General features: G+C 41.3%; 2 protein-coding genes across 2 annotated transcripts in view; both read left to right on the top strand.

The window, feature by feature from the left end:
• LOC147020669 (lumican-like) overlaps positions 1–1,771 on the top strand; it is a 37,830-nt gene extending 36,059 nt beyond the window's left edge. The window contains exon 4 of the mRNA XM_085896200.1: positions 1,518–1,771. Within this exon, the coding sequence (XP_085752326.1) occupies positions 1,518–1,669 (152 nt within the window). The 3' untranslated portion in view covers positions 1,670–1,771. The remainder of the gene's footprint in view (positions 1–1,517) is intronic.
• Positions 1,772–1,923: 152 nt separating this feature from the next.
• Positions 1,924–21,435, top strand: LOC147020668 (fibromodulin-like). Its single transcript, XM_085896201.1, has 4 exons — positions 1,924–3,151; positions 12,348–13,311; positions 18,409–18,565; positions 19,899–21,435. The coding sequence occupies exons 2-3, from the start codon at positions 12,348–12,350 to the stop codon at positions 18,558–18,560; spliced, it is 1,116 nt and encodes a 371-aa protein (XP_085752327.1). The 5' UTR covers positions 1,924–3,151; the 3' UTR covers positions 18,561–18,565; positions 19,899–21,435.
• Positions 21,436–27,834: the final 6,399 nt, after the last annotated feature.

Here is a 27,834-nt window from a genome sequence, read left to right as displayed (position 1 = left end):
TGTATGTATGCTCCCAAAATACAGCCAAAACAGTAACACAATAGTGCAAAAATTTTCAGCCCACCTTACTCATCATTCTCCTGTGTGTGCAGTATCAAGTTTCGTTCAAATCGGGCAACGAAAAAAATATTAAAAAAAAATCAATTCCTGATTCAGTCAAATACTCTTCAGGAGAATTTGATCTATGCAAACAACCACAGCGGTATAGTTCGCTGGAGCTATCTTTTTTTTTTCTTGAAATGATTTATTTAAAAATCTAAAACATTTAGTAGAGACAAAACAATTTATTTTTAAGCAAAAAATAAACATCACCATTTTGATCTAATACTTCCGTGTTCATTAATAAATAAAATTGTGTTTAGAAGATTACACGGAATAATTTCTTCGACTTTCTTTTCTCCATTTTTTTTTCACATTGACGTGCAGTATCAAGTTTCGTTCAAATCGGGCAATGAAAATAATTATTAAAAATCAATTCCCGATTTAGTCAAGTACTCTTCAGGATTATTTAATCAATGTAAACAACCTCAGTGGTATAGTTCGCTGGAGCTATCTTTTATTTTATATATTTTTGAAATGATTTTTTTTATCAACCACTGTCACAACGGGAACCCAATGGGTTCACGTGTCATCTGGTATTATATATACACATATACTTATTTATATTTATATTTGCATAGGCCTATACACTATAAATAAAGGTAAAAATAAAGGTTGGCCAACTTAGGACCAAATCGACTTACGACTGGTCAGTCGGAACCGATCGCGGTCATAAGTCGGCGACTACCTGTATATATATATATATATATATATATATATATATATATATATATATATATATATATATATATATATATATATATATATATATATATATATATATATATATATATATATGTATGTGCCTGGTGTTGGCTTTATGGTTCGGGGGGCGGGCTTGGGATCTTAGGGTCCTGAGTCAAATCCTGTTCAACTGTTTAATTAATACCAGGTGGGGTTAACTGAATCTGTCATCCTTCCGAGGTCGGCAAAATGAGTGCCAGCTTGCTGGTTTTCTGTGTCGGAGTGGCGACCTGTCCAGGATTGTACCCAAATGCCAAGGAGACTGCTTCAGCAGCCCCAACGCTCTGCACAGTGTCTGGTCCCCATGGATGGATGCACGGATGGATATATATATATATATATATATATATATATATATATATATATATATATATATATATATACATACATACATATATGTATATATGTGTGTTGTTGCATGATGGCATGTTAGCATTATGTGAAGCAGTGCATTGCAGTGGTGTGGTGATTTCTTTTGGCAGTGTATGTGTACCAATATGTGGTGAGAAAATGCAAGGAAAATACATAAATATACTGAAAAGGAAATGGTTATATCCAGCCACCAAAATAGACTTGATCCATAAATGATAAAAAGGGTCACATGGCACTAAAGAATTATCAAAATGTGCAACAACACACATTAACAAATATTTTGTTTTGTTTTGCTTTTACAGAGGTACATGCCAAAAGTTTTTGCCACAATACGAGTCCAGGCACGTATTCCCAAATCCGCATGCTCCGCTTGGATGGCAACAAGATCAAACCTCACAAAGTTCCCTTCGAAGCCACCTATTGCCTCCGCCGAGCTGAAAAAATCATTTACTGAGGCTTTGGTGGAAGCACCCAAGAGAAATGAGCCTGATCTTCAGGAAAATAGAAAGGGAGAAGATCTGTGATGTGAAAGATTCAATAAACAAAGTTCATTGCTCTTGTGCACTTTTATAAGATTAAAAAAAAATCTGGTCTTGCACCCTCTGCCCTCTCCGTGCTCCCCCCCCCCAAGGTTTCTGCAGGGTGCACACAGTCCACCAATAACCCCCTTCTGGTGAAACACCCAAAATCCAGGATCAATGCTTACCTCCACTCATTCGTTCCTCTTTTTTTCCCCACCTGTGGAACGAACTTCGACATTCTCCTCAATCTCATTCTCCCCCCCCCCCCCGGTCTTCAAGACAGCTGTTCACCGCCATCTCAGATCATCCTCAATCCAAAACCATGATCTTTTCTACACCCCTTAAACCACCCCGACCCTAAAATTCCAGTTTTTCCTTCCTGAGAGTGTACTTCTGTCTCCATGTTGTCCACCTCATGCATTCTCCCCCCAACCCCTCATCCTTTGTTGTCCATCTCCCTCTATTTCCGCCCCCCCCCCACCGCCTCAGCCCTGCTGTTGGTGTTTCCCCCTCTCTTTCTCCTACGTTGTTTGACTTCTTCTGCGTCCTGATCCGATCTGTGTTCTAGCTGCTCAATGAGCCTTGACTTTGTATACAAAAAAAATCTTAACGATTCATTTACTTTATTCAATATACGGCAGTGTTTATATCCACATTTATGAGGTGTTCATGGTAAGCAAAGCATATCGAATATATCACCAGAACTTTACTTCATCATTTATTTTGTGACTCCTTCATGAAAAGTGTGGAAAATTTTTGGAAATCAATTTTTATTTTGAAAAGTAAACACCATAAACATATAAACGGTAATTTCTCAATTATACTTCTTGACATCCATTTTAGTTAAAATCATTACAGGCATTATATAAATGCCTTGAGTTTGAATGTCTTGATTTGCAACATTTTCTGACGTGTATATATATATATATATATATATATATATATATATATATATATATATATATATATATATAAATATATTATATACATACATATATACACACACATACATAGATATAGTTATTGCATCTATAATCATACTTGTGTGTTTTATGTTATTTCGATTTGTTTGGTTAATAAAAATGTAAAGTTTTGATTTTGTTCTCAAAACATAAATGTAATTGAAATTTTCATTCGCACTGTGGGTTTCCAGGGGAGCCTGAAGGAACACACAAGGCCTTTCATACCTCTTCCGTACACGTGTCAACCTAGAGGAACCCATCGCACTACCTCGCTAAAACAAATCGCACTCCAAGTGGGTATTTCTTACAAATTGCTCAGTCAGCCTGTAGCCAGCATGTCTCAATAATTGTCTCCCAAAGCGGGAACCGAGCGGTGACGTTGTAAAGGATTGCTATTTAGGGCTGCTCGACATTGTGGGCACTTTGAGTCATTTTCCTGCATTTTGCTCCAAGGTAGGTGCTTTTTGCTATTCTGGTTAACTTTCGGGGTTTTCGGTGTTTTTTGCTATTCCGAGGTTTTTGGTGCTTTTTGCTATTCAAGTGACTTTGTGGAGTTTTGGTGCTTTTTGCTATTCCAAGGTTTTTGGTGCTTTTTGCTATTCCGAGGTTTTTGGTGCTTTTTGCTATTCCGAGGTTTTTGGTGCTTTTTGCTCTTCCAGGGTTTTCAGTGCTTTTTGCTCTTCCAGGGTTTTCAGTGCTTTTTGCTCTTCCAGGGTTTTCAGTGCTTTTTGCTATTCTGGTGACTTTGGGGGATGTTGGTGCTTTTTGCTATTCCAGGGTTTTCGGTGATTTTTGCAATTCCAGGGTTTTCCGTGCTTTTTCCTCTTCTACTGTTTTCCGTGCTTTTTGCTATTCTGGTGACTTTGGGGGATGTTGGTGCTTTTTGCTATTCCAGGGCTTTCGGTGATTTTTGCTATTCTGAGGTTATAGGTGCTTTTTGCTATTCCAGGGTTTTCGGTGCTTTTCGCTCTTCCAGAGTTTTCCATGCTTGTTGCTACTCCGATGACTTTGGTGGTTTTCTATGATGTTTTCACTCTCATGAGGTTATGAAATTTAGTTAGTAAAGTGAGGATTACTTGGTTTGTTTATGTTTCTAACTTTGACTTTGTATAATTATCTGAAGAGGAAACAGGACTGATCAAGCACGACTGTATCCTTTGACTGACGAGCCGCCCGTTAAGGAAAATAATTTCCAAGATGCTGAACGAGAGAATGCAAAGAGAAGCCAAACAGTTGGAATTGGAAACACAGCTGTGATCACTTACTCACCTCCAGCTCAGCCACCATAACCAACCCCAATCCGCATGAGAAACTGCCCTTCAGCAAACCGTTTAACCAACATGATCAGTTTAAGCAAGTCAAAATACACAGATTCATGGATTTTGCAAACTATCGGTCTACTCCTGTACAATTAAGTGTTTGCAAAATCGTTTGTAATATGGTACATCCGAGACATTGCTGGGGATGTCAATTAAGCACTAATTTATAAGGACACATATATGAATAATGCACATGTATGTGCTTGTTCAAATCCCATGAGTTGAATCCATCCTGTTGTGCGATGGGGGTCTCAGCATGGTGTCAATATGGGACCTTCGAGATGACGTATGAATGCTAAATGAAGCCTTTTGCGCATGTGCTGTGTGTGTTTACATTGATTGGTTTGGCTCACACGCACTTTTAACCTTCCCTTATGAGCACAAAATCTGAAATTCAAATCGTCTTTTTAACATAATTTTCAGCATTGAAACAAAAGAATGACTATTTCAAGATGGTGAACGATAATTGTTCTGTTCCTAAATGCGAAAATACAGGAATACAAGAATTATCCGTGGAAGAGAGGAGTCAGGTTCCCATCCATCCATTGGGACCATATTCTGTACAGAGCATGAGTGCTGCCAAAGCAGTTTCCTGGGATACCCATCCTGGATGGGTCACCACTCCGACACAGGATATTCGAATGGCTGCAATTAATTGCACCTGCAATTAATTCAATTGCCGAGCAGGATTTCAACTTGGGACCCCAGGATCCCAAGCCCACCATCAAAGCCATGAAGCCAACATCAGGTGAAGGTTCCTATCTTTTCCTGTAAATGCAATTAGCTAGTGGTGGTAGTAAATACGCATACACACGAACAGATGCTTCTCCTTTCACCAATAGATGCAAAAATGTAGCACAATTTCTCTTGTGGCCCTGGAACTAAAAATATATCATTCTAATGACACTCACAGCCCCTATAACACCCCCCCCCCTTTCCTCCCAAACATGATGAATAGTAAATACTCATCATTTTAAACTTCCGCTGTGCATCAACAAGCCCCAGATATGACATTCCCATCGGTATGAAGAAGCACGAAGGTTTGGTATGCATATATATATATATATATATATATATATATATATATATATATATATATATATATATATATATATATATATATATATATATACACACACACATACATACTGGGCGTAGTGGCGTGCACCTGTAATCTGGTTACTCGGAGGATCGCTTGAGGATGGGAGCTCTGCACTGGGCCCCGCTATGAGAGGGTGTAGAGCAGCCCGGAATCATGGCGAAACCCAATCCTTATCCCTGTGTCATAAGAGGCGACCAGGGTTGCGTCAGGAAGGGCATCCGGCATAAAACCTGTGCCAAATCAGTATGCGGATCATAACGGATGATCCGCTGTGACGAACCCTAATGGGAGCAGCCGAAAGACGAACAACATATATATATATATATATATATATATATATATATATATATATATATATATATACAAATACATACTACATATATATATATATATATATATATATACATATACATATACATATACATATATATTCAGTATATATATATATACAGTAGACTAGGCGTAAGTCGTCACCATCGGGACCGAGAAAAAAGTGACGACTTACGCGTATGCGAACATTCATGATAACTGTGGGGTGAAGGATGAAGTCGCGCGTGGCCTGGACACATATGTGTGAGAGCCGGCTATTGTACCAAAAGGAAAACACAATCCTCGGGGCATAGGTGGGGGTGAGTTGGTGAGTTGGAAAGATCAAGCAAAGATGGAATTCATGAATCAGTTTATCAAAAGTAAAGATAATGAACAACTCTGTAAGACAACTCTTATACCATCGGTGATGGTATGGTGACAAATTACATGACACACAGTCATCGTGGTGATGATTACCACTCAATGCCAATGTTTAAGTGAGTGCGGTAATGTACAAAACAAGCCAATATAAAACCATGATCGGACTTCAACACTAAGCTCGATCGATCCTTTACTTCTTCGCGAAGTAATCCGTTATGTTTGACTGCCTCAAACTCTTGGGCATCTGGTGCATGAGAAAGGATTCAAACCGGTCATTGTATTCCATGATGTTGGCTGGGCAATCCTCCACCGAAAGACAGTATCGGCCGAATATTTAGCCGAATCGGCCGAAACCGAATATTTGGCTGAGCCGACATTTGCCGAAACCAGATGATGAGCACGTCATCGACATCTTCAAAGGACACACATTTCACGCATTTCACACTTCCCACCGGCCTCACGATCTTCTCCACTTGTCCAAATATCTTGCCCTTATTCTTCAAGATATCGTTCAATGTCTGCCGTTTGATGTCCAACTTCTCAGCTATGTCTGTTTTCTTCATCAGTGGATTTGCCTCGCAAAACTGGATAATGTCTTATTTTTCTTGGTAGGTTTTAGTTGTAAGCTTACGCTTAGTCGCCATTGTCCTGCCTGCAGTGCGATCAATGTGTGTACGCAGTTATAAATGGCCTATCACTGGCGGTGTACACTAATGAGCGAGCATCACGATTCCATGAAATCGGGCTTCTCATGAGGCAGCAGTTCCGTGTGATGAGTTCGGAGTGGTAATTTACTTGAGTTTCCATTACGTGGGAATGGACAACATCTGACGACTTAGACGAAGTGACGACTTAGAGATGACGACTTACAGAGGGATGACCCTTTATTCAAAGGGATTTAACATGAGATAAATTCGGGACTTTTTGACGCTGCCGACTTAGGCGAAGTGACGAGTTACACGCTGCCGACTTACACCTAGTCTACTGTAATATATATATATATATATATATATATATATATATATATATATATATATATACATATACATATACATATACATATACATATACATATATATATATATATATATATATATATATATATATATATACACAGTATATGTATATATTGTTATGGATCCGGTGGTGGCATTCTTCGCACCCTACTCTTGACAGCCAAATGTTGAAGATTCGGCATCACTTAACAGCACTGCCGTCTCCCGGGTTATAACGCCGGCTGGCTCGGCACAGGTCTCATGTTACACGCCTCAGATCACGATACCAAAGTACACCTGTGCCTTGCCAGTTGGGGAAATAGAGCCCGGCCACAGACTGGGTTTGTCAGAGACCGAGCGAAGTCTGCCAGTCTGTGGCCCATTTCGGTTTTATATACCAATCGAGCGAATTGTTCCTCAGCACAGCACGAATAAACTCAATGCGGCAACTTTCCTATGAATCAGCCAGATTTATTGGGGACACATCGGGGAACACAACACAAGCGAAGCATTCACAAACGTTATAATTAATCTATAACCCGCTCTTTACTAGGGAGCTATGGATTACGGGTTTTGAAGGGAACCCCAGCGAGATAAACCTCAGACAACATGCAGACAACATGCAGACAAGACACAGAGTACTTGGTGATGCCTCATGGACAAGGGGAAAGTGTCAAAGGCACGAATGCGGCTCGTGACAAGCCGATGTCGTCGGATTCGAGCCCCCAAGCTCAAACACGCCACATGGCAAAATGGCGGCGTCGGCCTTTTGTCGCATCGCCCACACACGCAGCCTCAGCACTTTCAGCCCCCATAAGGTCGACGGCACAAGAGCGGAAGATCCACGGTGTGCTCCAGCTGGCTTTTCACAAGGTCCAGTATACAAATCCAGGCCTGGCCTGTTCACCAGACTAGGCCAAATCGGAGTGTTGGGCTCTGCTGGCGGATCGACGGGATTACAAGATGTGTCGAGCCGTGCCGTGAGTAAAGACAGTCAGAGGCTCCGTCACTGGACTCCGGATGAACCTGTCGAGGACCTCCTCATAAAAGTCGATCACCGACTCCCCTCATGCAGTTGCACCTGCCTCTTTCACAAAGCAGATCGTGAAACATTGAGTTTGTCAAATCGCAGCTGACACAGCCGTCCCTTACAGAGCAGATCGCGACTCCCACTCATGCAGTTCCTCCTACCTCTTTCACGAAGCAGATCGCAGACAGACACAGCCGTCCCTGACACAGCAGATCGCGACTCCCACTAGCCGTTTTTCTCTTCCAGCCGATGGCAGACAGACCTCATGCCGCCCCCTCCTTGCCTTTCTTGGGGCGCGCACCCGACGAAGCCGATTCCAGACTCTCACTAGCAGTTCCTCATCCAGCCGATCGCAGACTGACCTCATGCAGTCCCTTCCTTGCCTTTCTTGGGGCTCGCTCTTTAGGACCCTCCCCCGGGGACTCGTGATTGGTCCATCGCTCGAGATTGCAGCTGCCTCCACCAATCGGCTCCCGACACTTCAGAGCGCTGGGCGGGGCTATTTCGGAGAGGGGAAGGAAGAAGAAGAAAACAACCTCTCGGCACACCACCACTGTATGAACAATGAACAGCCGGCTACACCTCCCGACACACATGTAACGTCCAATTACCGAACAACCTGACTAAACATGCATTTACGGGGGAACCTGGACTAATCCTATATTTAATAACACACGAAGGGCCATTTCCGCAACAATATATATGTGTATATATATATATATATATATATATATATATATATATATATATATATATATATATATATATATATATGTATATATATATATATATATATATATATATTTATATCTTCTTCTTCTTCTTCTTCTTCTTCTTTTGGCTGCTCCCGTTAGGGGTCACCACAGCGGATCATCATTATGATCCGCATAGTGATTTGGCACATGTTTTACATCGGATGCCCTTCCTGACGCAACCCTGGTCGCCTCTTGCGACACAGGGATCATATATATTGTTGTGGGCTGGGTATCGGTGGCGAGCACGACCGCTAGATGGAGCAGTAGAGTCGGCTCCACCAAACACCCAGAATTCAGATCCTTACCCTCGGATGACTCCGAAGGTATGGGTCCCTTACAGGACCGTGAATAGTCAATAAATCAACCGCGTGGGCACAGGGTTATTTGCCAAACTTCAAAATACCCAGAGGCCCATGTGGCGAGCTACCGAGGGATTCACACCTTCGACGGGGCTCGAACGGGACTAGTCGTTTCCGTGCTCGACCCGTGCGTAACCAGAGCGGATGGTTACCGAGGTCCCGTAGGTCCAAATGTACATCTACAGCAGCAACGGCCTTTTTAATCACCCTACACACACCATGCTAAACCAATGAAAGAAACACAAAAACGAGCTGAAACATTTAACAGGGGATTTATTTATAATGGGGGGAAAGGGAACACGGAAAGAGCAGAGTTATCAGACTATAAGAAATGCAGTATGTACAAGGCAAAAAGCACTTCAACAATTCCAACTTGTAGACTGGGCCCACAGACACACACACACGCACACACAAAAGAAACGGACCCAAATGGCCTTTATTAGGCTCTCCAGCTCAAGGTCAGATGAGCTGAGAACCAGAGCTCCCTCGAACCTTCCCGCCTCATGCGGTCTTCGACGTCCTGGGTCGGTGGGACTCGAACCCGCAACACCGGGTATGGAGGACAGCGTCGGGCTCCAGCACGCTCCTCTGGCGTGCGAGGAAACCAGAGCCAGCAACTCGGCGAGACCAGAAGCAGCAACAGGAGACCAGAGGACCAGAAGCAGCAATAGAAGACGAAAGGACCAGAAACAGCGACAGGAGACCAGCAGCTGCGGACACCACGCTGTCCCATCTATTCTCTTTCTCTGGAGGGAGGAGCTTCTTCTCTCTGGCCACTCGCCTCCTCATTGGCCGGGGGAAATCGGTCGTCCCCGTGATTGGTCAGGGGGCGTGTCGGGGCGTCACGGTGGACCGCCCCTCAAACAAGGAGAGGAATATTATCCTGCGTGGGCTATGCTCATTGGCCGACCGCCGGGGAACTCGCTCGTATCTCCCTGATTGGGCGAGAGAGACGTCAGATCTTCGTGAACTCCGCCCACGTACGTGCTGACACGCACGTAGGCAATGGCGTCAGTGTAGGATGATGGAAGGAACAGAAGGCAGATGTCGTCGGTGTTGTTGTTGTTATATAAATCCTAACTATCAAAATAACTCCGCAGCGCATGAACGTCCAATTCCCATGAGACTCGGGACGGGACCCTAACTAGAAACACACACTTACCGATATAACTGAGCTATAGGGGACGGCTGTCTGTCTGTGTGCACAAGGCTTCCAAATACGTAACAATATATATATATATATATATATATATATATATATATATATATATATATATATATATATATATATATATATATATATATATATATCGACGACTCTTCAGCCTTTCACAGATCCACATAGATGGAAGTTTTTTCAATATGGACTGCAAGATATCAACTTTTTGGAAGAGTTGATCAGGAAATTCTCCAACTGTTTCATTGTGCAATTGTGCAGAGGCACACCCCTTTCTCACAGGTGTGCTTGCAAGTACTTTTAGCTTCTTTAAAAGTTTTTTTTATCGTCATTTCATCCTCTTATCCTTATCTGAGAGGCATGGTACACTTCCAGGTCGCCACAATTGACTGTTACTCGGAGTTTCTGTGCGCCAAGCAATCGGGGTGGATTACATCATTTGAAAATTCGTGTATTTCAAGCATTAAACTGAGAAATCTAGTCGTTTGAGGCTGCAAGGGCATCTTCGAGGTATGCACATTCACCTCTGAGCTGTGTAGCCTGAGTTTGAATGTCAACCCATCTATAATTAATCCATCAACCTGTTGTTTCACAAGCAGAGTGAGTTATCGATGTATTGCACTGTCCATCCATTGGAGGGATGTTAAGCCAGAGGTTCCATCTGCCAACACTGGACTTTGGTGGATGTTAAAGATCCCATCATGTGCTTCATGAAAGATGAGGCGAGTTATTGCCAGCATGCTGAACAAATTATTCCTGCCCTGTCCGACTGCTGGAAAGGCAACGGCAAACCACCAAGCATATCCAAACCACCAAACATATCCAAACCACCCAGCTTAATCAAAATCGCATAGTGGAGCCAAACCAGCCCACGCATCCAAACTGCCCAACATATACAATCCGCCGAGCATATCCAAACTGCCCAGCATTTCTAATCCGTCCAGCATAATCAAACTGCTGAGCATAATCAAACCGCCAAGCACAATCAAAAGTAACTAGCATAACCAAACCACCCAGCATAACCAAAATTTCCCAGTGCAGCCAAACCGGCTCACACATCCAAAACTTCCAGCATAACCAAACTGCACAGGATAACTAAACCACCCTGCATATCCAAACTGTCCAGCGTGACCAGACCATCCTCTTGGTCTTTAAATACTAGTAACCTGTGCTTTGGAACTTTTACACCCATGACTTCAATATCCAATTCCAGGTACCGATGTATGAAATCTTCAATCCATTACCGTAGCTGCCTTTAGAGGCAGACACCCACTGTAACTGAGCAATTCCTTTCCCAGTGGTCAGACAGCCTTGTTGAAGAATGATTCCATTGTGGTTGTTACCATAGATTCTGTATCAAGCAAACATGGGACTTCAACACAACCCATGAGTGTAGTTACAAATGGACATTGTCCCACTTTGTGCGACAACAAATCATTAGTATCAGGTGAGCTTGTCCACTCGCCACCCACCACTTGGCTTGTCGTGATGGGTAAAGGTCATTCCCCTGGGATTTGGGCTCTGCCCTTTCCTTTGCTGCTGGGGGCACGGGTTTATCATATTTCTCCTGGGCTGAAATACACTTCTGGGCAATATGTCCCTGCCTCTAGTAGTTGTAACAAACCACTGAGTCATGACCACCAATATAAGGATTTTTTTTCTGTTTGGACCCCTACTTTGATCGATGGACTTCGATGGCCTGCAGAAGTTCACCATTTGCTACTGCTGCAGTTGCAGCACCTTTACCAACTCACTTGCGGGTCGCTCTATATTTTGGGAGCCTGGACATTGGCAACCACCTCATGAACACCACCTCTGGATTTCTGGATTGAGCAGAAGACATCCTCTTCAGGCCATCTAACTGTTTCTTGTCTAAGGTCAGGGAAATATTTCCTCGGCTGGTCTCTCTGCTCACAGACAGACAAACAGACAGGGGTGAAAATATAACGGTGGTGGAGGTAAAAAATAAAGATGAGGTAATAAACTCCATGAATTTACAAAATGTGCTCTTTGTATGCTACTTTGGTATTGATTGTGAAATGGTTCTTGTTTGATCTTAAACTTACTGCAAAGGAGTCAAATTAAATTTCCTGTATATTTTGAAGAACAAATTACGAAATTAACTTTTCAAATTTTTTGGACGATTTTGGAATTAAAATAATAACGTCACGAATGTTAAAATTGTCATTAACACAAAGCATAATTTGTTATTGTGACAACAGATGTCTTGGGCTTTCTTCCTGATGATTGCTGTGGCCAGAAATCTTCAAACAAGTATTGCAACATATATCGTCCACAATGGCAATGGTGGCCATGACTACGGCGGTGTGGACATCGAGTTTGACCTGGAAGCCGGAGAGCCCAGTCTCCTGTCGGTTAAGGGTCGTGTGGACCCTGGATACGCACGTCGTGTTCTAGGAATTCCCGGATGTCCTGAACCTTGTGACTGCCTATTCTTTTGGCCGACGGCAGTTTTTTGTGACCATCGAAACCTGACAACTGTGCCAGCTTTACCCAAAAACACACGTTTTCTCTATTTGCAAGGAGGTCGTATTAAGGCCTTGTCTGATGCAAGTTTCACAAATATTTCTTCTCTTCGTCGCCTTATAATTGACAACAACGAACTCCAGAGTGACTTCCTGGATAATGGTACTTTCAAAGGCCTCACAAAACTTGAACTGCTGTTTGCAAATGACAACCTTCTCGAGGAGGTTCCCGAAGGTCTCCCAGAAAGCCTGATTCAGCTTCGGTTGGCACGGAACCGCATATCAGTTCTGAGAGCTGAACCGTTCCTTGGCCTGAGCAATCTTACAATACTGCTCCTGCAAGGAAATTGCATAGAAAGTATTCCCAATGGGATCTTAGCTGGCTTGCTTTCTCTTCGGTTGCTAAACCTCAATGGAAATAATCTGTTATTTGTACCAAATAGTCTTCCCAAATATCTTCGCGAACTCTACCTGGACAATAATTACCTCACGTCTATCCCTGAGGACTTCCTGCACTTCCTGCCTGAACTCCGCCACCTGCGGTTATCACGCAATCAGCTCAGTGACACCTTTGTGTTACCAGGGACATTCAATGTATCTCACCTGCTGGAACTGGACCTTTCATTCAACCAGTTTTCATGGGTACCTGTGGTGCATGAGAACCTGAAGTTCCTTTACCTTCAAGCCAATGAGATTACAAGTGAGATATCTTTTTTTTTAAAGCAATCTGATTTTTTTTTGTTTGTTTTTTTTCTTCATGTTCTGTTTAATGCATGCCCAGTTAGTTATTTGAACAATTTACTTGCTGAGGCCTAAAAATTAAAAAAAAATGATTGAGTGTTTTGCCTTTCAAAATATAAAGTCTGTGTTGAAACCAAAACAATATGGGAACAAGAAAGGTTATGGATAGCACAATACTTGCATAATCCAAATAAACAATAGTTGCCATTGAAACAGCAATTTGGTAATATAAAAAAATCTGAGCTATCAATCGTTTAACATGATTGAATGTTATGCATAATACATTTGGATGATACATTTTCTAATTCCAGCCTAATAGGTGGTTTCCATGTTTTGGATGGCCTTGACCTTGACCTTTGACAAAGCTTGACCAAACACTCCTCAAATATACTACACATCCGTACAAATAAGCTTTTTCAGTTTTAATTTGATATCCTGAAAAATTACTGAGGTATGGTCATAATAAATTCACAAAAGGACCATTTAATTATAATGGAGTGAGATTGTTTTCATGCAAACCACTAACCATGTCAAAAAGGCGATTTGAATTTTGGTGAACCAGGTCTGTGACTCAACACGCAAACCCTGGTCAAATTTTAAGTCAATCGAATGAAAATTTATCATTTTATGTAGCCTTGACCTTTGGACCTCAAAAACAATATGCTTCTAGGTTTTGATTGGTGAACCAATTCAGTGACCCAGTATTCAATTTCTGTTCAACCTAGCAGAGTACCTACTCTCTGGTATATTGCAAGAAGACTATAGATGTGTGTGTGGTGTGTGTTTAAAGGGGTCTAACGGGTCTTAGGGTTCTAAACGGTCTCGCAGGAACTATAGGGTCTATAGGTTATCATGGGGTCTATGTCTCATCTAATAGGGTATATTAGGAACGTCTATTAATTACGTACTAATGACAGTACGTAACTAAAAGGGCACTCGGTAGAGTGCATACCTCCACCATGTAATGCCTGATCCACGAGAACATATCGGGTCCGATACATTTTTGAAATGTGCTACACAGTATTATATCGTTTTTGGCCCGATCTCTCAATGGTGAAGAATCACTTTACAAATTAAATCATTCTCGTATCCAGATCCGGATTCGGATATTCATCAAAATCGAATCAGTTTGTCCTTTTCACATACCCAACTTGTCCACAACATTTCATCTGGATCCGTCCACAACTTTTTGAGATATCCTGCACACAAATGAACAAAGAGACAGAAAGGAGTGAAAACATAGCCTCCGAAACCTTCGGTGGGGGAGGTAATTAGTACGTAATTAAGAGACATGTTAACTCAAGGCTTCACGGACAGATGGACAGTTTCAGGATGGACGGACCGTGTTTTTCGTATATGGTGTGTGTGTGTGTGTGTGTGTGTGTGTGTGTGTGTGTGTGTGTGTGTGTGTGTGTGTGTGTGTGTGTGTGTGTGTGTGTGTGTGTGTGTATCCCTTTATGTTACATTCCTTTATCTAATATCTCTTTATCTTGTCTATATTTTTTCCTCTCCTCCCCACAATCATCAGTGGATGTTTTCCTCTCCTCCCCACATCATCAGTGGATATTTTCTTCGCCTACTCACAATCCTCAGTGGATATCTTCCTCTCCTGCCCACATAATATCTTTCTCCAACAAACAGTTTTTATCTTTCAACAATATTACTTCTGATTTTTCTTTCCTTTATCACCTAAGAATACATCAAATCAAAACACGATTCCCACAATAAATTAGTCTCTGACACAATGCTTTCAAAGGCCTCATAAAACTTGAGCTTCTGTTTGCAAATGACAACCTTCTCAAAAAAATTTCCAAAGGTCTCCCAGAAAGCCTGGTTCAGCTTTATTGTCTGTTGCTAACGCCCAATGACCTGTGTGTGTACCAACAATGAAGTACCAGATAAGATGTGTTGACGTTGTCACTTTGCTCAAAGTTAATTCATGACCTTTTACACACACCTATCCCCAATGCCATATCAGGTATGCCCCCATACCCTGACCATTCTCTCACCAATGGAGCTGCAGATAGCTAGCAGGTCCAACTCTGCCATCATCATTCCTGTGAAATGACATCACTATCCAATGCATGTATTAACCTCCTCCAGGGCATATTATAATATTAAGTGCATCTGATAAGTCTAGCAGGATTAGGCTAGAGGGCCTGAGGAAACATAAATTATCTCCTTCATGGAGTTTATTGTGCAGAGAAATTGTTCCTAAGCACTGGAAAGGATTGAAAAACAGAGGAGGCAGAAAGTCTTAGTTGATGTATTTTGGTGCTGAGTGTGTATTATCTGTGCTATCGGTGTTACAGTGGTTTGTTCAATTAGGGTTACCTCTCCTGGTCATCCCTTATCAATACTTTAGTGGACATATTGAATCTGATGGAAGTGGTATGCATATTTGGCTCGTAAGGTGATGACCAAAAGCTGCTGAGCAATGGACACTGCAGATGTTATGACAGAAACCTGAGAACTCCAACAACCCAGGGACAATGCACCAATTATATTATTATTCAACCAACTTTGAGTGAATTGCAATTGCCAGCAGCTGTTCAATCCATTAATCTCACACCAATGAAATGGTGAAAATCCTTAAGCATCAGCAACAGCCTTCCCAAAGCAAACTGATCTTCAAGCCTTTATACTCTTCATTCCATGGAAAGGCTCAGGATCGATGGCTATTCCATATCCAGAAGGCATAGCTGGAGGAAAACATGACACAGTTACTAACTGAGGTTAAGAAGCTTACAGATGTTACCTTTTCAGAGCTAGACACATTTGAGAAAAGTGTGAGTGTGCAACCAAGGTCTGTAGTTGCTGGATGATGGACAATATGGGATTACGGTCTTGGGAAGACCTCCATTCACTGCTGGGGTATCTGAGTAACATCCAAAAGAAACATACGCTAGATTTTATTCTGACGATGAGCATGGATTGTGGAAACATTTTGATGCTGGATCCACTTTTGATAGATCATCCAGAACAGCTTGTGGCACTGAGGTCAAATACTGCTGAAAGTCCACTTGGCCCAAATGCAGAAGTAGGACCTTTGATTCTCAAGATGGATCAATGACTTTGCATAAGGAAATAAAATACAACTCATGATCTACTCAGTAGGAGAACAACACAGCCAGGATATCAAATCAGCAATCAGAACTGTGGCCAATCTTGCTATGTCGAGTGATTGCTCACATATATCTCCACAGTTATATACCAGAATACATGACAGGCAGTCTCAGGCCAGCTTTCCTCCTGCATACCTTGCAGGGGTAACTTCTCCCTCCCTCTCTCCTGTCTGGCTGGCTTGGTGATTGGCAGTGATTCTTTTCGATTTTGTCATGGAGCCAATTCAAGGCAAGCCTTTTGCAATATTAATAGGAATATGGGAGATGGATCGGAGGGATGGGTAGGATTGTTCTTTGTGCGAAAATTATAAACCAGATTGGTAGTAGGAGAGGGAATCGGGAATTAAAGGGAAACTGGATGGAAGACTGACATGCTGTGTTTCCTCCTGTGTCCTACATGAGTAATCAGTGTTACAGATCATCTTGATTGAATGGAAATCTGTAATCTCAAAAGATGAACTTGCATTATACCCACTTTAACATTCACTTTGCCTTGCTTTTCTCAATTTAAACAGTTCACTTCCTTCCATCAAACGGAAGACCAAGAAGGAACCCGAAGAAGTAAAGAACAAACATGGAGTCATCAGGAGGAACCTGGATAGGATCCGGGTTTCAGCGGCTACTCCACAACCCTCAAACCCATCCAGGCGCATGGCGCAGCCAAGTGAGCCTTACAGAAAAATTTCTGCAAGAATTCACTTCCCCTTCGAGAGATAGATAACGATAGAGAAGAAAAAGCAAGAATTAGAATTAATAAAGAGAATTGTGAAAATTTTAGAAAGAAGTGTGAAAGCAACAAAAAACAAAGATGTCAAGAAGAACCCGGACAGATATATTTCAACAGTTACTCCCCAGATTCAAAATCAGCAACATGTACAAGCTGCCAGAGGTGTATAAGCATATAATACATGCATGGCCTTTCATTGAAAAATGTGGAACACTTTTTTTAACTAAACCTGTTTTTATGAAATGAAATAAATCAACGTTTTGTCAGTTGTCGACACTTAGCAGGCAGGCCTTACTCAATAGATGCAAGTTATAGCCAGAGTTCAAAAGCAACAGCCAAGCAAAGCTTAGCTTAAAAAATATTTTGGATCCCGAGACGCTCGGTCTCAAAGGCTCTGCAGGACCAAACGGTTGCAGACAAAGTGGACAGAGTTCTTGGGTAGACAGAAAATTGCATTAGCATGCAGAAAAAGAACAAAGGACTGCATTTACCATAATGTTCCACCAATGACTTTCTTATTCAGTATGAATAGTGAGTTGACGGCGTGGAAAGTCTCTTGATGGAAACTTTGACAAGCAGACAGAAAACAGTAGCAAGCTTCCCCTGAAATAGTTGAACTCCCTTAGGTCTTGTTTCCACCAGGCCCTGGTCAGGGGAAATGCAAGCACAGAATTGCATCCTGTTCCTGATGGGAATGTTAGGAAATTCCTGCCAATAATATCGGATAAATTCACAAGCCATCTGTTATACAGCCGAGTCTGCAGAAAAAGCAGAAAACTTTGATGCGGAGATGAGACACATGAATCCAAGTGGGATGTTATACGACACCATGACAGTTACTGCTGGAGTTTAAAATCAAGTCGGACATTAACTTGTAACGTGAATTGAAGGACACAGGGAATTCTGCCATGAAGCTTTTCCTTGCTTTAGCTAAAGCTCACCTTTAGCTCACATGTAGAAGATTTTCAAAGTTTTTTGTTCAGGGTCATCTTCTCTCACATTTCCAAAAACTTTTCACTCACAAATCTTCTCTAAACATTACAGGTGATACTCATAAAGGTGTTGTCTTCACGTTGTGTTGCAGACTCAAATTTGCGAACAAAGATCACTTTATTTTATTTATTTATTGCAATGAAAGATGTCTTGTGTCAAATGTGATGATATATTCTTCATCCACCCCCCCCCACCTCGGTTTTCTGGGAAGATGTCACCACCAACAGCTTCTGCAGGCGAATCGGACCATTGGGATACTCGAAACTGTTCATGCTTCGCCTTGATGGAAACAAAATACATCTGTCAGACATTCCAAAAGATGTATACCGCTGTCTACGCCATTGCCGCCACCTGATTGTGTAATGTGGGTAAGATGCTCTTCTTCGCCCTCCACATTCCCTTCATTGCCAAGTGACCCACCTTCATGCAATAGAGGACAAAGACTTAAGAGGTAGGGAAAGTCTTTTTTTGCATGTTAGAGACCCTTGCTATTGTGAACCTGAAGAGACCACCTGAGAATTAAAAATAAACTGATAAATTGATAAATGACACTGATAAATGGAACTTTGATAAATAAATTAACTAGAGAGGTCACAGAACACCTTACCCAGTGCAGTCTTGAGAAAAAGGACATAGGAAGGGTCTTTTAAACTCTTCTTTGCATTTCCGAACACGATATACTGTATGTTAGCTTTGTTCGTGAACTTTGAATGACAGGCACGATGGCGACCATAGGAAGCTGATGGGTCAAACGGAACAGACCAGAGCTGAGCTTTCTGCCAATTCTTCTCAGATAAACGGACGATTTTAGAACGAAGTTTGCTGTGTGGTTGTATCACTAGGTGCCAACATTTTGTCTGAATCTTGCTGTTACTCCACTCTCAGAACATGTGGCAAATTTGATTGATAGAGACGACGTGAAATTTTATCCAAGTAGTACTAAACTGAAGGGTTTTTTTCTAAGTGCCAACAAGGCGATTTGTGCTCTCCGGTGATCAAGTATATAATTCAATGGAAATGAAAACAAGTGTTAAGGGTTGTGGGGAAGAAAAAAAAACCCATTGCATTAGAAGTTTACCACCATTAATGTCCCATCTTTTCCACCGCCTTATTTAACACGTTATATTAGTTATTCACGGCTGTTGTTTGTGTCCTTTATGATGTCCCTAAAAACAGTAAGTTTCCTGTTTGGAACGATTTTCAATTTTCTCTGACTGCCAATTAAAATAGTGGAGGAATTGGAGTGTTAAAAAACAAAGTAAGACATAGAATATACAATAACACGATTGTGCACACAAACAAAGGAAAGGGTAGGCCTCACGGAAACCCGATGTGAAAAGACCAACAAATACTCACCAATTAGCACAGCTTTTAAAACAAAACCGAACTAGAAACACATGGAGATAACCAAATAACAGTAAAAACACAACAAAAAAAACGACCGGAAAGCATATTTGAGAATGTCGGCAGAAACCCTGAGGGACACCACCATAGCTCAAGAAACGGAACCGGAACCCGAAGTCCTCCAACTCAAGAACCGAAACCAGAAGTCCCGAAGTCCTCTTACGCATTAAAGATCCCAAACAACGTCCTGTAAAGAATAAGGATTTTGCGCTAGTACCCTGGAGATGTGAAAAAATCCTCCCTTCTAATCTGCAGCGTTACTCATTCCTGATTGTCACAGTGTTTATGTTCCACCAGGATGTGGAAACCAATGCCATGAGGATGGATGTGTGACTTGCAAGTGGTGGAATGAAATCTCTTCATTCTGAGTTTGGGTGCTCCACTTTTGAAGAGGTTCTCGATAGAGCATCGACAACCAAACTCTTTTTGACTTTCACAGAAATCATTCCCAACTTAAACAAATTCTCCCCAAGGCTGGTCCTGTTTTCATGCGGAAGATGACTCGATTTCAGCAGAAGAGATGCATTGTGGGTCAATGTTGATTTGCATTGACAGAATTGATATGCACCTGGAATACGGTTAACACCTGAGAGTGGCTGTGCTTTTTGCTATTAAAGCTGTTATATAAACAAATACTTATGAATCCGATTTGTATTTTTTGTTAAAATATACAAGAATGAACAACATTGCAGGTTGCTGTTTTTAAAGTGGGTTGCTGTTTTTAAAGTAGGTTGATGTTTTTAAATTGGGTTGCTGTTTTTAAAGCGGGCTGCTGTTTTAAAATTGGGTTGCTGTTTTCAAAGCGGATTGCTCTTTTTAAAGTGGGCTACTGTTTTATAGCAGGTGGCTCTTTTTAAAGTGGGTTGCTGTTTTTAAAGTGTGTTGCTGTTTTTCAAGCAGGTGGCTCTTTTTAAAGTGGGTTGCTGTTTTCAAAGCAGGTTGCTGTTTTTACAGCAGGCTGCAGTTTTTAAATTAGGTTGCTGTTTTTATAAGCAGGTGATGATTTTAAAGTGGGTTGTTGTTTTCAAAGCGGGTTGCTGTTTTTAAAGTGTGTTGTTGTTTTTAAAGTGGGTTGCTGTTTATAAAGTGGGTGGCTGTTTTTAAAGTGTGTTGCTGTTTTTAAAGCGTGTTTCTGATTTTAAATCAGGCTGCTGTTTTTAAATTGGGTTGCTGTTTTTATAAGCAGGTGATGGTTTTAAAGGGGGTTGTTGTTTTAAAATTGGGTTGTTTTTAAAGTGGGTTGCTGTTTTCAAAGTGGGTTGCTGTTTTTAAAGTGTGTTGCTGTTTTTAAAGTGGGTTGCTGTTTATAAAGTGGGCTGCTGTTTTAAATTGGGTTGTTTTTAAAGTGTGTTGCTGTTTTCAAAGTGGGTTGCTGTTTTTAAAGTGTGTTGCTGTTTTTAAAGCAGGCTGCTGTTTTTTAAATTTGGTTGCTGTTTTTAAAGCAGATGGCTGTTTTTAAAGTGGGCTGTTTTCTTAAAGTGGGTTGCTGTTTATAAAGCAGGTGGCTGTTTTTAAAGTGGTTTGCTTTCTTCAAGCGGGTCGGTGTTTTCAAAGCGGGCTGCTGTTTTTAAAGTGGGTTGCTGTTGCTAAAGTGGGTTGCTGTTTTAAAGGAGGTGGCTGTTTTTAAAGCAAGTGGCTGTTTTTAAAGTAGGTTGCTGTTTTCAAACAACTGCTTTGCTGAATTGCCATTTCAAGGAAATTCTAGACCGAGTTTGTTTTCCCTCAATTAGAACCTTTTTCATTTGGACAATGCAAGATTATTCCACGAGACTCCAAGTTCACTTTAGTGTGAGCTATATTTACTTGGACTATTTAAAGGTTTTTCAAATAAATGAAGGAGTGTCAAATTTTTCTTGAGTTGTGTGTTTTAAAGGAGTAGCACATTCTATTTCATGCCTGGTGTTGGCTTAATGGTTTGGTTGGTGGGCTTGGGATGCAAGGGTTCTGAGTTCAAATCCTGCTCGCTGTTGAATTAATACCAGGTGGGGTTAACTCGACCTGTCATCCTTCCGAGGTCGGCAAAATGAGTGCCAGCATGCTGGTATACTGTGGTGACCCGTCCAGGATTGTACCCAATAGCTAAGGAGACTGCTTAGGCAGCACCAACGCTTTGCACAGAGTGTGGTCCCAATGGATGGATGGATGGACAGTCTATTTTACAGGGTAGCACAGTCTAGTCTACAAATATTATTTTGTTGCATCACACCTTCACAAGGAGATTTGCATGTTTTGATGCAAGGATAAAATTACATTTCAAACAAGGTTCGTCCTCACGACAGTCGTTGAAGTGCAGACTAAATGAAAAACTGAGGTTAACTACCGCTTCATGAGGTCCATAACACGTTTTCAAAGGGTTGTTACCTTATTGTTTCAAGCATTTTGAGACTTTACTCCATCAAAAATAAAATTAATTGATTGATTCATGGAGTATTGATTGAGATGGAGAATCAAGAGCTGAAATGCTCTTTTCAAGAATTCAAGCTCAACTGAGTTGTGAGTCCTAATCAGGATATGAGGGGAGCTCAAACTCTCTTTCAATCTGCGAATGTAATCTTTCCTTCTTTACTTTCAGTATATTTCTGTCTTCTAATGACAACATTTGTTATTTTGCTAGATCAAAACTTGCAATCAGAGTGTAGCTGTTACGTCATGTGCACCACAAATCAGCAACTGAAACGTTATCGAACGTCCTGTTGAGGTCGAAGGAGGTGGTGAAGTCTCGACTTTGTGGTTCATGGTTGGTTCCAAAAAAAATTAAAACCAATAAAGTTGCATTCGATGCTTAATGAAGCAATTTCTCATGTGAGGATGGAAAGTGAAAAACTTGATATTAATTATATCGATCATCAGATTGATAGTAATTGTAACTGAATGAAATGTAAGTTTTGTTTCACTTTTAAAGTCTAGTGACAGCGTCCATATTTAACAAATTACCCGAGAGGAACTTAATTGCATCATGCATTGAAAACCACCGACATACTTCAGTTTTCATCATTCAGGTGGTGAAACCACAAATCATAGATTAAAATAATTACTCAGGAAACACAAACTGCCTTTGATCTCAAATTTCTTTCATGGGTGAGACACTTCGTGTGTTCATGTGACTAAGAACTAACTTTTAGACATCTTTGTAAACCAAAACACAAAGATGAAGGTCTAGTATAAATCATACTATAATTTGAGAAGTGTTCGTTTGTGTATTTATTTGTTTGTTTATTTTTTATATACCTTGTCGAGGCTCGTATGAGAGCTAACACACAACGCACATCAAGGGAGGCATGAGACAAGAGCAGCTTGGGGCCCAGATAGTAGATAGTGAGACCCAGAAGAGTGGGAAGGACAAAACAGTGGGGAACAGAGATATTAGGAGATCTATGGAAGGGAGGGGGATGGGGCAGGGAACATGGGGTACACAAGATGGACATTACAGGGACTTTCAGGAAGGAAAGCAGGGAATTTGAAGGAGGTGGGTTTGGGGTGGATTAATGGGGGTGGAAAAGATCAAGGATTTGGATGGGGGAAGATAAGAGGTGGTGGCGAACAGCTGTTTTGAAGACCTGGAGAGAAGAATGGGATTGAACAGAGTGAGGGGGCTTATTCCAAAGGCGGGAAAAAAGAGGAATGAAAGAGTGAAGGTGAGCAGTGATTTGTAATTTTGGTAGTTTTACCAGAAGGGGGTTTTTGGTGGACCTTGAGTGCCCTGCAGAAATATGGTGGGGACAAATCGTAGGCAGAGCAGAGGGGGGCGAGATCGGAAAGGAGACAGTAGAAGACAGAAAGACCACTGACCTGCCTGCGGTGAGAGACTGAGAGGCCCAAAGACTCAGCTTCATTGCGGGAGATTCCAATGATCCGAAATGCCTTGGTTTCCACAGCGTGAAGCCAAGAAAGGTGAGAGGCAGGAGCACCAGCCCAGAGGGGAGAGCAGTTCTTCATCAGGCTGCGGACAAAAGCTTTGTATGTGGTCAGGAGTTCAGGTGGGCCGAGGAAGGTCTTTGCACGACGGAGGATTCCCAGTCGGCGACTGGCTTTGGAAGCGAGGTTTGAAATGTGGCTTTCCCAGGAAAGGTCATGCAGATCGTGCGACCCAGAAGCTTGAAAGAAAGGACTTCTTACAGAGGATTGTTGAGAAAGTGGATCGTAGGGTTTTCCAAACGGTCCTTTCGGAGAGACATCGTGAGAGTGTGAGATTTGTCAGGAGATATTTGTTTGACTTAATGGATTTGTGAACCAATGGTGGTTGTATTCGGGGTGTATGCAGCAAGGTTTTAAGGGGTAAAACAATTAATTAATAGTCCCAAGGGTTCAGAGATCAGGGAAGACCCCGTTTCCCTCAACGTAAATATATATCATGTAGCATCATCTGGTGGGAGAGGGTATTACAGTTTATAATAAAATATACCAGCTCTGGGGGAATTAACCAGTCCATTAGGATGGTTTATTCGCTTTTGGGATGAAGACGAGAAACAGGAAAAGGCAAGTTAAACCATAAGAACTGTGTCACAATGCCTGCTCACTTAGAACAGGCCCATCAGAGAGTGCACTAGCACTCTCTATGGAGGGATGGCGCAGAAAAAAAATGTCGGTTCGTTTATCAAGAGCTGTGAGAGAGATGAAGCAATTTATTATCACTAGCATATAAGATCCATCGCTTTCCTGACAGGAATGCCAATCTTTGTTTCGATAGCTCATCTACGGGGAAAGAACAAAAAAGGATTCCTGGGAGATCTTGTCATCCGTGCGCAGATGACCAGCATCGCAAGTTGGCGTTCGCAGTTTCACCACGTGTGCCCGTGTACCCATGCACAAACCGTCTGGTTTTTTTTTTCATTACAAACCTTCCCAGGAGTTCCCCGAAGCCACTGGTCATAGGCTTGATTGAAATCCGTTTATCCGTTCTCAAGTTATAGCACGACAAACAAACAAACAGACAGACACGGCTCCTTTTATAACTAGGTTTTTTTTGTTTGTTTGTTTGTTTTTGGTCTTGCACTATTTTGTGGAATTTGTTGTCACCTCTGTCTGTCAAACGAAAATGTTCACACACAGACGAACACACACGAAGCATTATTAGCAGACTGACCGGCAGGTTATTTCCTGATCTTATAATGAAGAAAAAGCTTCACTGTACCTTTGTGCCAAAGGGCATATTTACACTCTGAAGTGCACGATTTTTTTCCTATGTGGCCGAGACTACATTCCAAAAACTTGTTTCATATACTTTTCCACTTCCTAACAAATTTATTTTCCACTCATTTCCCATTCCCCAGTACATACAAACTTTCCTTTTATTGAACAAATCTACTGCAACACTTTTATCCAACCAGCTATGCCTAAAAAAAATTCTATCAAGGTTTTCTTGATAAATGAGGGTTCAAAAAGTTATCGGAACGAGATACTCACAATCGTCCAAGGAACAGCAACGTTTTTCTCTTCTTAATTATGTAATTATACAGCCAGACTCGCTGGTGTAATGGTTGGAGTGTTTGCTCAGTGTGGGAGGTCGGTGGTTCAAACCCAAGCTGAATCATACCAAAGACTAACCAGAGAGTTGGTGTCAAAGCCACCCAATGCTCGCCTGTTTATACATTTTTCGTTTTTGAAAGACTAGTCTAATAATATTTTTTATAAAGCATTGCAGTGGTCTGATCCAAATAATCTTAAAGCAATATATGTATTTGTATATTGTAATCAGTAAAAAAATAGTGTGGTAGATAAAAACATTAGAAAGGAAAAAACTTTAACGTTGATGTGCTACAAAAAAGTTAAGTTCAAAACAGGTCAAAAATTTAAAAAAATTGAAATTATTTTTTAATTTCAACTTCACTACACCAATAGTATACCCCAAAGGAACCTCCATGCCAAATATCAGCATCCTAAGTACACATATTAAATGAATGGCAAGCTTCGAAATAACTTGCACCAAAAACTTTAACATTTTCACGCTCATGCTGACGCTCATGCTCACGTCGGGGGTATCGCTATAGCTCTCTGTTCTTCGAACAGGCAAGCTAAAAAGCATATAATTTAAAATTAATATTTTTTACGAATTAAAAATAATTTGAAAACATGGTTTTCTTGGACTGTTGTATCTAAATTCCAATATTATTTTGAACACCCCCATGTAAAATCCTGTTCACTATTCCTGATCGACCTATTGGCCATCATGATCTCAATTGTCTACTCCTGATGCCATTTTCCAATTAAGTTGGAGTCAGCAGCTCAGAGAGCTTGTACGCTTTGCCCAAGTCTTATGTGAACTGGCTGGTCAGGCCTGACGTTCAACTCAAGGTGCAGAAACTTGTTATTTATTCAGGGTGCCGGCGATAAGTCGCCTAATCTTCACAAAACACACTGTAGGATGTTTAACATCAACAAACTAATACCAGTGGACAGGGCATCCAGCGGAACCTCCATCCGGGGGGCACAGCACTTTGTGATGCAAAGCCCAACCTGTGAAGCACCAATCAGAGTTTATCATTAGTTCAAGGGTAAGTGCACTACCTCCACTTCATCGTGTCAGACTCAACCATCCATAGCTCGAGTATCACAAGCCTTCCCAATAATTCATGTTGAATTTACGATTCTATAATTTTCAAACATTCAAAGCTATCTTCAATTATGCAAATGCATTTTCCACTTTACAAACTTTCCAATTTCGTCAACTCTGTTCTTTTCGAGATATAAACTAGAGGGGGAGCACTCAGGAGAGTGCAAAACCTCTGCCGCCAATACTGCTGGGTCACTCAAGTGAACCTTATATCTTATTCATTAAATATGTCAAGTGCTGACAGTTATAGTTCTTTTCTCCAACATTTTTTTTTTTGGGGGGGGGGGTTGGAAATCACTTAAAACATGTAGAAATGCAAAAAAAAGAAATCGAAATTTTGTTGAAAATATTTTTTTTCTCTAACAATTTTTTGGGGGGGTAACAATTTTTTTGGGGGGAGGTTGGAAGTCACTTAAAACATGTAAAAATGCAAAAAAAAAAATTCCCCCTTTTTTGGGGTGGGGGGGTAACAATGTTTTTTGTAGGGGGGGTTGGAAATCACTTAAAACATGTAGAAATGCAAAAAAAAAAAAATTCTCTGACAATTTCTTTTTTTGGGGGGGGGGGGGACCAAGTCCAAAATTTAATGGCATGATCCTTCGACCATACCTAACCCCCCCACCAAGTTTCGTCAAAATCCGTCGAGGAGTTTTTCCGTAATACTGTTCACAAACAAACAAACAAACAAACACACAAACAAACAGAAAGGGGTGAAAACGGTAACCTCCATCCATCTTCGAAGATGGCGGAGGTTAATAACATTTTTCTGTTTCTTTCTTTAAAGCTGCATCCAGTGCACAAAGTATCATTCTTCTTCATCTGAATTTAAGAACGTTACCTGTGGAGTTCCTTAAGGTTCTCTTCTGGATCAGTTATTGTTTACATTATATATTAATGACATTCACACACCTGTAAGTTCGTTTTCTTTTGTTTTATATGCTGACGACACAAATATTTTATATAGTGATAATAACCTAGACTCAACAACACTTTGAACCCCAGCATCCAGTTTATCAGCTGCTATTCAAACTTCCATATACTCAAGCATCAGGTTTAACAGCCACTATTCAAACCTCCATATACCTGAGCCTGGTGTTGGCTTAATGGTTCGGGTGGTGGGCTTGGGATCCAAGGATCCTGAGTTCACATCTCCCTCAGCTGTTGAATTAATTCTAGGTGGAGTTGACTGCATGTCATCTTTCTGAAGTCGGCAAAATGAGTTCCAGCTTGCTGGTATCCTGTGTCGGAGTGGCGACCTGTCCAGGATTGTACCCAAGGGCTAAGGAGACTGCTTGGGCAGCACCAACGCTCTGCACAGAGTTTGCTTCCAATGGATATACCCAAGTGTCCGATTTACAAGCCACTATTCAAACCTCCATATACCCGAAGCATCCGGTTTACAAGTTCCTATTAAAACCTCCATACACCCAAGAATCCGGTTTACCAGCCACTATTCAAACCTCCATATACCAGGAGCATCCGGTTTACAAGTTCCTACTCAAACCTCCATACACCTGAGCATCTGGTTTACCAGCCACTATTCAAACATCCATACACCCATGCGGGCCAATTTTTCACCAGGGAGCCCAGGATGGGAGAGCCGAAAGTCCAAGGAGCTCAGGGTTCAAAACTGTTGTCAATGAAAATCTTTCACAAATGTGTGAATGGTTTCGAGGAAATAGA

Source organism: Eptatretus burgeri, chromosome 9, assembly GCF_056783735.1.
Source record: "Eptatretus burgeri isolate ZD-2024b chromosome 9, Ebu_testis_v1, whole genome shotgun sequence".
Lineage (NCBI taxonomy): Eukaryota > Metazoa > Chordata > Myxini > Myxiniformes > Myxinidae > Eptatretus > Eptatretus burgeri.
The sequence above is the reverse complement of the archived record's forward strand: the minus strand, read 5'-3'. Positions and strand labels throughout refer to the sequence as shown.